This window comes from Hyalella azteca, unplaced genomic scaffold (genome assembly GCF_000764305.2).
Source record: "Hyalella azteca isolate HAZT.00-mixed unplaced genomic scaffold, Hazt_2.0.2 contig2418, whole genome shotgun sequence".
NCBI classification, from domain to species: Eukaryota; Metazoa; Arthropoda; class Malacostraca; order Amphipoda; family Hyalellidae; genus Hyalella; species Hyalella azteca.
In genome coordinates this window covers 44,621-56,113 of record NW_025932694.1, presented here as the reverse complement: position 1 = coordinate 56,113, position 11,493 = coordinate 44,621, and the positions used below count along the sequence as shown (strand labels likewise).

Genomic DNA, 11,493 nt, shown 5'->3' with positions numbered 1-11,493 from the left:
AAATGGGGAATACGGGTAAACATTAGAATACCTATAGATCGGGGAAGAGGGGAGGGGAGAGAGCATGGGGAGTGAGGGGTTGAAGTAAGGCGTGCCAGGGGGGATTGTTAAAAATTTGTAATAGGAGATCAGAAGTATGAAATGGAGTTAATGGTTTGTGATCCGATGCTATTCCATTATTTGTATACACCAGGTAACGTGGTTGCCCACAGAAAACTTTGTGGTTGATTGTTTTGTATATATAAGTGTTCAACATCGACGATTGAATTGTGGTGCAGATAATGGACTGTTACAGATAATGGACTGTTGCAAATAATTTACTAGATATGGACTGTTACAGAAAATGGACTAGATAATGGACTATTGCAGAAAATGGACTAGCACTAGATAATGGACTTTTACAGAAAATGGACTAACACTAGATAATGAACTGATAAGGATAATGGATTATATAATGGATTGCTGTTATAGATAATGGACTAGATAATGGACTGTTACAGAAAATGGACTAGATAATGGACTGTTACAGAAAATGGACTAGATAATGGACTGATAGATAATCTACTGCTATATATAATGGACTGTTACAGAAAATGGACTAGATAATGGACTGATAGATAATGGACTGTTATAGATAATGGACTGTTACAGAAAATGGACTAGATAATGGACTGGTACAGATGATGACTAGATAATGGACTAGATAATGAGCTGTTACAGATAATGGACTAGATAATGGAAGATAATGGACTGACAAGTAGGTTAATTTTAATGGACTGACAAGTAGGTTCTAATTTTACCATTTTGTTGCAATCATTTCCTGCCAGTTTGGCAATGCTTTAATAGTCTTCTAATATAAATAAAATTATAGGTCCAGATGATGAATTATAGTATATAATAGCTCCCCCCGTATTCAAATAATACGGAGAACGTATTATTTGAATGAAACGTTGGAAGAATTGCAGTTTGAATGAAATTTAAATCGAAATTTAACGCAATAACAGGAATTTAAGCCATTAGAATTATACACTTAATACTGATGGTAAAATTAGAATAACAAATATAAGGAAAACAATACTGGGAGAGCTGGAAATATATAAGAGGAAAATAAATCCAGGCAGCGATATTAGAAAGATGGCAATTAATGGAGTTGTATATATATAAATACTAGGATATTGTGATTGGTATAAATATTTGGAATGCAACAAATATTGCGTGTGTAAATGTGAAGGGGACAAATATCGGAAGAGGTGCATTTATTACGAGGAAAACAAACATTGAAAGGTGTGAAGAATATTTTGAGGATGAGCATTAGGACACGTAGCAACATAAGGGGAAAAACAAGTGTTAGGGAAAACTAAATATCAATATTTAGTTTGGGAGGAAACGAACGGTGGAATTAAGCAAGAGACTTGCCTGGCAGATGGCGGCTTGGTGGCTGGCTGGCTTGGTGGCTGGCTGGCTTGGTGTTTGGATGGCTTATACATATGGCTTATATGTATGGCTTACGGGCTGGCTGGTTTAAGGGCTGGTGGGCTTGGTGTTTGGTTGGCTTGGTGGCTGGCTGGCTTGGTGGCTGGCTGGCTTGGTGGCTGGCTGGCGCCTGGCTTGGTGGCTGGCTGGCTTGGTGGCTGACTGGCTTGGGCTGGCTTGGTGTTTGGATGGCTTATACATATGGCTTATATGTATGGCTTACGGTGGTGGCTGGCTGGCGCCTGGCTTGGTGGCTGGCTGGCTTGGTGGCTGACTGGCTTGGGCTGGCTTGGTGTTTGGATGGCTTATACATATGGCTTACATGTATGGCTTACGGGCTGGCTGGTTTAAGGGCTGGCTGGCTGGCTTGGTGGATGACTGGTTTAGTGGATGTTTTCGAACTTGGTTACCAGCAACAACAAGCACGATTGTAACTTTTAGAAGGGTTTGGCACTGAATGGGACAACCAGCCTACGTTTTCTGAAGGCCAATATCAAAGAAAACGCGTGTGACGTGAACACATTCACTGAGGACTACACAAAACATGAAATATCATGCGTCGAGATCTTTAAAATTTACTCTATTTGCTTCCATCATTAGAATTCAGCAACAAATACTTATGCTGACAATTGGTCAACATCACAATTGAAGCAAATCGTGAGAAAATTTAAACCTGTACAACACTTTGGGAAATTTTTCTACGATAGGAAATGCGAACAACTTGGCGTTCCAGATTTAGTCCACTTTAATATAACTTTGAAAATGAACACAATCAAGTTTCAATGCATTATATTCTATAGTATTTTTCGAAATTTAGGAGAAACAACACAGGCGAAAACGCACTTTCCCGCAGCGCATGGGGATCGATGACTGAGTGCCGGCAAGGGAAACATTTTCCACTACAAAACGGAACTGCGGATAGTGCATGTTAAAATATTTATGTACTATAGAAATGCGTATTACATGCTTTAAAATTTAAATTATGAATGTTGTAAAATGAACGATATTGTCATAAGTGAAGGAATTTAGACCGGTCAATAAAATCAATTATTTTTGATGTTATTCATATCTTTATTTAGAAATTCTGGACTAAAAATTCGTTATTAAATTATTTTTGTGACTTTTCTTAAAAATTCAGAAAAATTTGAATTTAATTATGACGATTTCGAAAATAAGTTCAGATTTTCAACCAATCCTAATTGCAATAATATCACTTGTAAACTGAGTACCTGTGAAATCTTTTCGCAATTCGTATCAAGAATTTTTTAACAGCTTTCACCCATCACGATTTTTTTTCACTTCCATCACCATAACATTTCAATTTAATCACCATAATTAAACGTTAAAATAACCATAAAATTTAACTAATTTAACGTAATGCAAAAACTATTTTTCATAAAATTTTTCATATAAGTGAATTAATGAAGACCTGATTGTTAGTTTTGGTAGAAATGTTGTAATCTTTATTTTTTTGTGAATCGTAATTTAAAAACAAATGCAGCCTAATTAACGTAAAGTGACTAAAGAATAAAAAATAGTTATAGGTTAAGCTGGTGAATCATCAGGCAGCTTTTGTGCGGCACAATGTCCTTAAGCATTTAATTATTAATTATTAATTTAGAAATATATTTTCCCATTTGTGATTTCGCGATCGGTTTAGAGACAGAAGCAAGCTACAAGCCTTTTTTTTATCAAGTAATTAATCTTATTGAATAATTTCACGCTCTATATTCTAACGAAAGTGCCTTAGAAAGTCGTGAATCACTTTCTACGACCAGCAGGCCTATGCTATTCTACGAGCCTACCAATAAATCAGGAACATAGGCCTATATGCAGCGCATATGCAAATTTACGTTGCCTGGCCCGATGGAGCAAGATCATAAAATTAGGCATAGTGAAGAGGCCTCTTGAAGACCTTTTGTATAGGCCTATGTCTGTGATATGACGGTCAATGGGTCTATTGTAGGCGTGACGTATTGTACGTCAGGCTGGCTACGTCGTATGTATTAGCTGCATGCATCACGTACGTCACGCATCATAGTGCACGCAAAGAAATGTGTGCGTGAATACTTACATGCATGCACCACGTACAGTACATCACGCATCATAGTGCACGCAAAGAAATATGTGCGTGAATACTTACATGCATGCACCACGTACAGTACATCACGCATCATAGTGCACGTAAAGAAATATGTGCGTGAATATATCACATATTATACGTCAAGCTTTCTGGCTAAGTACTATGTATGAGACGCATGCACCACAAATTGCACCATTTTTATAAATTGCACGTATTTTACACACACATTACACTCACACACACACATTGAAAATGTATGTAAACATCCATAGTATACGATGCTGAAAATGCATTTTTCGAGTCGATGTCTATTTTAATCACAATATTTCATTTGTGCAAAATGTTTATAATTTAATAAATTTTTACTCGGGCAATTTAAACATCAAAAGCTGATTATTCTTTCAAATCCAAATCTTACCTGCATGCTTTATCTTTAAATTTAACGTAATTTTTACTTCTATGAACATCCAGCAAATTCATATCTAATTCAAATCTAATTCATATCTAATTCATATCTAATTCATATCTAATTCATATCTAATTCATATCTAATTCATATCTAATTCATATCTCATTCAAATCTAGTTCATATCTAAATAATATTTAATTCAAATCTATTTCATATCTAATTCACATCTAATTCATAACTCATTCAAATCAAGTTCATATCTAATTAATATCTAATTCAAATCTAATTCATATCTAATTCACACCTAATTCATATCTAATTCATATCTAAATCATATATAATACATATCAAATTCATACCTAATTCATATATAATTCATATCTAATTAATAACTAATTCATATCTAATTCCTATATAATTCGTTTCTGATTCACATCTAATTAATATCTAACACATATCTAATTCGTATATAATTCATATCTCATTCAAATCTACTTCATATCTAATTAATATCTAATTTAAATCTAATTCAAATCTAATTCATATCTAATTCATATATAATTCATATTTAATTCGTTTGTGATTCATATCAAATTAATATTTTACTCATATCTAATTCATATCTAATTCATATTTAATTAATATATTATTGATATCTAATTCATACCTAATTTATATCTAATTCAATTCATATCTTATTCATATATAATTCATATCTAATTCATATTTATTTCACATATAATTCACATCTGATTCAGATCTAATTCATATCTAATTCTTATATAATTCATATCTAAATCATACCTATATAAATCATATCTAATTCATATTAAATTCATATCTGATTCATATTTAATTCATATCTAATTCATATCTAATTCATATCATATCTAAATCATAGAAAAGGACCAGCTGGCATGAAATTCTTGGCGAGGCGTAAAACATGAATTAATTTAAATGAAAATAGTTTTTCCAACTTTCTTCTTCATTTAAAATTCAGTACACAACACTGAGCATGGTTCAGTGTGTTGATCATGTACACAACACTGAGGATGGTTCAGTGTACTGATCATGTACACAACACTGAGCATGGTTCAGTGTACTGATCATGTACACAACACTGAGCATGGTTCAGTGTATTGATCATGTACACTACACTGAGCATGGTTCAGTGTAGTGTAAAATAGATATGCAAATACGTGGCTACCTGACATGGACAAAAGATCTCGCGTCTGTTCAGGCGCCGCTTCTTCTTATTGTCTTGTTGCTCTATACATGATTTTTTGTACATGCTGCTGCATGCTTCATATATGTGGTAGATCACCCAACATATGCTGCTGCATGCTTCATATATGTGGTAGATCACCCTACATATGCTGCTGCATGCTTCATATATGTGGTAGATCACCCTACATGTGCTGCTGCATGCTTCATCTTTATGTAGTAGATCACCCTACATATGCTGCTGCATGCTTCATATATGTGGTAGATCGCCCTACATATGCTGCTGCATGCTTCATACATGTGGTAGATCACCCTACATATGCTGCTGCTTGCTTCATACATGTGGTAGATCACCCTACATATGCTGCTACCGGCTTCATATATGTGGTAGATCACCCTACATATGCTGCTGCTTGCTTCATACATGTGGTAGATCACCCTACATATGCTGCTGCATGCTTCATATATGTGGTAGATCATCCTACATATGCTGCAGCTTGCTACATATTGTGGCAGATCACCCTACATATGCTGCTGCTTGCTTCATACATGTGGTAGATCATCCTACATATGCTGCTGCATGCTTCATATATGTGGTAGATCATCCTACATATGCTGCTGCTTGCTTCATACATGTGGTAGATCACCCTACATATGCTGCTGCTTGCTTCATACATGTGGTATATCCTATATCACCCTACATATGCTGCAGCTTGCTTCATATATGTGGTATATCCTATATCATGCTACATATGCTGGAGCTTCTAAAATACGCTGTAGATCACGTACTCTATACTGATATTTCTTAATCTGGTGTAGAATACTGCAGACAAGCTGAAGATAATCTACGGATTACTGCAATTAGGATATAGATTGTTATCGATCAGTTAAAAATACTGTGGAGATATTGTTTTCTTTTTAATTAATAATACAACATGTTCTTTAAATAAGCAATAATATACTACATATAATTTAAGTAAATATTAATACAACATATACTTTAAATACGCAATAAAACTAATAATACTTTCAATACGTAATGATACTACGTATAATTTAAATATATAATAATACAACATATATTTTAAATACTTAATAAAACTACTAATACTTTAAATACATCAAAATTACTATAACTCTGCTGCAGAATTAGATGACGAAATTCATGCATTCTCAGTTGGACTCTAGAATTTTGAAGTAATTCTTTTGAGTTTCAAGAATGAATTCTCTCCATTTGAAGAAATGTTAAGAAATTATTTGTCTGTATTTTAAAATAACTTATTCATTCCAGATGAATGAAGGTCCTGTTTTAGTAAAGTATTCTGAAGGAATTCCCGAGCCGCGGTTAACGAAATCTTCGTTCCAAACACCGTATACTTAATTACAGTTTCAGTAACTTGCTTTTATTAATTAAAAGTAATTATGTAATTAATTGATTTTATTAATTAAAATTATCTTACAGTATTTTCTTTTATTAACCGTATAATGACGTCAAACTTTCGACATTATACGGCATGTTACGCAATAAAATCTTTTGTAGTAAAATCTTGTTTAAAATCTGCAAGTTTAGCAGAAGAATAAACATTTGGTGGGGAATAAAGCATGCGTGGTTAAGAGTGTTTAAAAACTGCGCTCATATAAACGATGAAATTCATAATATGAATTTATTTCTTTTTCCGGTAAACAACACATCATATAAAAAATAATTGTAAATAAAAAAATATAAAGTAATGAACTCATTAAACTATATTAAATAATTCGGTATTAGTTTTATGGAACTGTATTGTTAAATCTTTTAATGCTAAGAGATATTTAATAACCCAGGCAGTGAATCCACGTTCATTAGCCGCAGGATTGGTCGGTTTTTGCCGGAAAATTCATCACGAAGTCCTACGAAATTCCAGGTTTCGTGATCCTGCAATCCCGCCTCAGTCTCCAGGCCACGCCTGGAGGGGACTTAGCCACGCCCCCTATGACTGCGTTCATATTCATCACTATTTCATGATGAATAAACCCATTATTCACCATGGGTATGAATAGAGGTTCCAGAATATTCAAGATATAAGCCAGCATTTGATGAATGTGAAGACGCTATTCAGTGAATGAGTCGGCAAGATTCATTAAAAAATTCTCGACCCCGTGAATTATTTTTTTTAAATATAATTGGTGTCAATTCAGTCACATAGACGTTATTAAAAACTCAACCCAACATAAATTGATAAAATAGTATTAATTAAGTATCACTAATTATTTAGCCGTAGAGTTGTTAATTATCTACACAAAATAATATCGCCTGTTAAATAAAATATCGCCTGTTAAATTCTCAGTGCGCGTGGACGCTCCGCCTGCCTTTGTTGTCGGCAAAACTGTTATTTTTATGTGCTTTTTATGCGACTATTTTTTTTGGGGCTTATTTGTGCCGCGTTCATTTCAGGAGACGAAATTGCGACGACGCAATTACGTTAATACGGACGACGCAATAGCTTGACGTATCGTCCTTCTTATCTATAATGAAGTCTCTTATCTATGCTGAAGTCTGTAGTCACGCACGGCTCTTCTTTTCTATAATGAAGTCTGTATAGTAACGCATTGTTTTGCTTAACGATAACTTTTCTTCTTTAGAATTATTTTCATTTATTTTTAATGGATAATTTTTCATTTTTGAGAGGTTGTTTGTTTCAAATAAAAATACCAAGTTTTTTCATTTAGTAATAAACATAATCCATATAAAAGTCTTGAGTAATAGACTAGCCGAAGACGAAATTAAGTCTTGAACAAAAGAACAAAGTTGACGAGAAAAGTTTCTTGTTTGTCAGAAACTCTGCTGATCCCAGCGTTGCCATGACGACCAAGTCTGGGGGAACAAGTCTGGGGGAACAAGTCTGGGGGAACAAGTCTGGGGGAACAAGTCTGGGGGAACAAGTCTGGGGGAACAAGTCTGGGGGAACAAGTCTGAGGGACCAAGTCTGGGGGACTCACAGGCTGGAGGAAATTACTAACAATGTTTTGTTCCATCCAGATTCTTCAGTTGATCAGAATAGATATAAATTATCTTTTTATATTCTATGGCTATATATGTACAATCAAGCGACGGAAAAACTAAATAACTTAGATAAAAATAAGATAGCGGGAAGCAGGCATTTAGGCTTTAAAAAGAATCACAGAAGCCACGAGTTCTCCGCGGCATGGAAGAGGCTCCGAATAATCTTCCAGTCGATACAGCGGCAAAAAATTGAAGCGAGTGGCGACTTTTGGCAACTGCACTGACCGAGGGCAGTGTTGCCATCTCTAATAACTGAGGGAAATGGGGGAAAACGATGAAGGGTTAGGCTTAAAAAGAGAGAGGGTAGGTCTAAGGAGAGAGGAGGGTAGGTCTAAGGAGAGAGGGAGGGTAGGTCTAAGGAGAGAGGGAGGGAAGGCCTATAGAGAGGGAGGGTAGGTCTAAGGAGAGAGGGAGGGTAGGTCTAAGGAAAGAGGAAGGGTAGGTCTAAGGAGAGAGGGAGGGTAGGTCTAAGGAGAGAGGGAGGGTAGGTCTAAGGAGAGAGGGAGGGTAGGTCTAAGGAGAGAAGGAGGGTAAGTCTATAGAGAGATGGAGGGTAGTAGTTCCCAGGTGCGAAGGGAGGGGTGGAGTGGGCCTAGAGAAGGAAGGGCAGGCCGGGAAAGGAGGGAGGGGTGAGAGTGAGGGAAGATGAGGGAAAAGAAACAGAAAATGCCGGGACACCAGAGACTCGGCGTGATAGGAGGCCTATGCCTGTAGGCCTACGAATAAAATGAGGGAAGGGCGGCCTCATTCCTGCGCAGAGCGCCAGCAGAACCAGGCTATTTTTAGGCCTAAAAATTCTCTCCCGATAAGATGAGGGAAATTTACGTCCCTCGGATAAGATGGACGCGCAATTTCCCCTCGGAAAAACTTGAGCAGCAAGTCGGATCCAATTTCGGTGAATATTTTCAATAGGGTCGATTTCACCCTCGTGAGTTGCTGAATTTATGTAAATGAATTATTCGCTGTAGTTTGTATGTGTATGAACGGCAAACACTTTTTGTTGGGAATTTTTACATGAATCAGATTAATTCTGTTCAATTACTTGAATTATTTAAATGATTACTACAAAATCACTAAAACATCAGCAACAAAAACAGCAACAACAGCAACAAAAACAGCAACAACAGCAACAAAAACAGCCACAGCAGCAAGAAAAACAGCCACATTCTCCTCCCTCCACCTCCTCCAGCCTCACCTCTGTACTTCCCTCAGCCTCCGCCTCCTCTTTCCACCGCCTCCCTCCCCTTCTTTTCCACCTCCCCGCCTCCCCCAGCCTCGGGAAGCTCGCAACATTTTCTGTTGCAGCGCCAGAAAAAATGGGAAGACTTCGACGACTTGCCTGCCGTTTGCCTGAGGCGAACCCCGAACCCTGTCATCCCGAACCCTGGCATCCTGAACCCTGTCATCCCGAACCCCGTCATCCCGAACCCTGTCATCCCGAACCTCGTCATCCCGAACCCCGTTATCCTTAACCCTGGATGTCATACTGAACCTCGTCATCCCGAACCCTGTCATCCCGAACCCTGTCATCCCGAACCCTGTCATCCCGAACCTCGTCATCCCGGACCCCGTCATCCCGATTCCTGTCATCCCGAACCCTGTCATCCCGAACCCTGTCATCCCGAACCCCGTCATCCCGAACCCTGCCATCCCGAACCCTGCCATTCCGAACCCCGTCATCCCGAACCCCGTCATCCCAAACCCTATCATCCCCAACCTTGTCATCCCCAACCCCGTCATCCCGGACCCTGTCATCCTGAATTGCGTCATCCTGAACCCCGTCACCCCGGACCCCGTCATCCCGAACCCCGTCATCCCGGACCCCGTCATCCCGGACCCCGTCATTCCGGACCCCGTCATCCCGGACCCTGTCATCCCGAACCTCGTCATCCTGAACCCCACCATCCCGAACCCCGTCATCCCGAACCCTGCCATCCCGAACCCTGCCATTCCGAACCCCGTCATCCCGAACCCCGTCATCCCGGACCCCGTGATCCCGGACCCCGTCATCCCGGACCCCGTCATCCCGGACCCTGTCACCCCGGACCCCGTCATCCCGGACCCCGTCATCCCGGACCCCGTCATCCCGAACCCCGTCATCCCGAACCCCGTCATCCCGAATAAGTAGATAATATCAATCCCTTAATTTCTTAATTATTAATTAAGTTAATGGCAAAGATGACCAGCAAACATCTTCGCAATTATGTTTCCCAGCAAATGCCGAATTTAAATTTTTCCGAAATAGTTAAGCTTTTCCAATACAATATTAAAACTAATTTCGATTGTAATGTTAATAAAAATTTTGTTAATATAATTTTTACGAGACAAAAAAAACTGATTAACGCATTTAGTATAAAAGACTAGGTCCTGACTGATAATTATGATGGTTAGGATTGTTATGACTTTAGAGATAGTTAAGAAAATGGGCTGGAATAATCGTAAGATAATTACAGCGGGTATTTTATTATCATTATTATTATTATCAATATTATTATTGTTATTAAACGTATATAGGGGTGTCCAAATATCATGTTAACGTATATTGTTATAAACGTATATTGTTATTAAACGTATTCTATTGCTGACGCAATAGAATCTTTATAGCCTCATGTAGTATGAAGGTATACCAGACCAACAGTAGCGTATATTGTTATTATTATTATTATTATTATTATTATTATTATTATTATTATTATTATTATTATTATAAATGTCAGAGTCAGATACCTCATGACTAATTAATTTTAGAGCGAATATTTCTAATTTAGTTACCTTAACTAAGATACGAAATACCAAATTCTGTAAGATAACAAGAAATCGTTTTCAAAATTAAAAAATTGTCATTTGTTTTTTAATGTATTCCGAAATGACACTAAAATATTTAATAAAGATTCAAGATTTTCCATTGACACTTTTTAGGCGCAAAAAAATAAAAAGAATTGAAAAACAATGAGGCGGGGGGACTTGAAGAAAACAATTGACTTTTCCATTAAAAACTTTTGCTAATTTGCGTGCGCGTCGCTTGCCCTTCGCAGGGAAAACAAAATGAAAAATGAAAACGAAATCGAATGAAGTCTGTCCCCTTCGAAAGGGGTGGGGAAGGGGTGGAGCCATGGGGGTGAAATGGGGGTTCGATGGGGGACATTCGGGGGTGTAGCGGGAGTGCAATTAAGAAGCTGGAGTATAAGAACACTAATTAGTCGAGGGGGGATTGAAGGGGTGAAGATGAAGGGGAATTGGGGGTTAGTTTGCAGGAATAAG

General features: G+C 37.6%; 1 protein-coding gene across 1 annotated transcript; it reads right to left on the bottom strand.

The window, feature by feature from the left end:
• Window positions 1–9,423: 9,423 nt before the first annotated feature.
• Window positions 9,424–10,347, bottom strand: LOC108683052 (uncharacterized PPE family protein PPE62-like). The gene has a single exon (XM_018172328.1). It carries the CDS (start codon window positions 10,345–10,347, stop codon window positions 9,424–9,426), a length of 924 nt encoding a protein of 307 aa, XP_018027817.1.
• Between the last annotated feature and the right edge of the window lie 1,146 nt (window positions 10,348–11,493).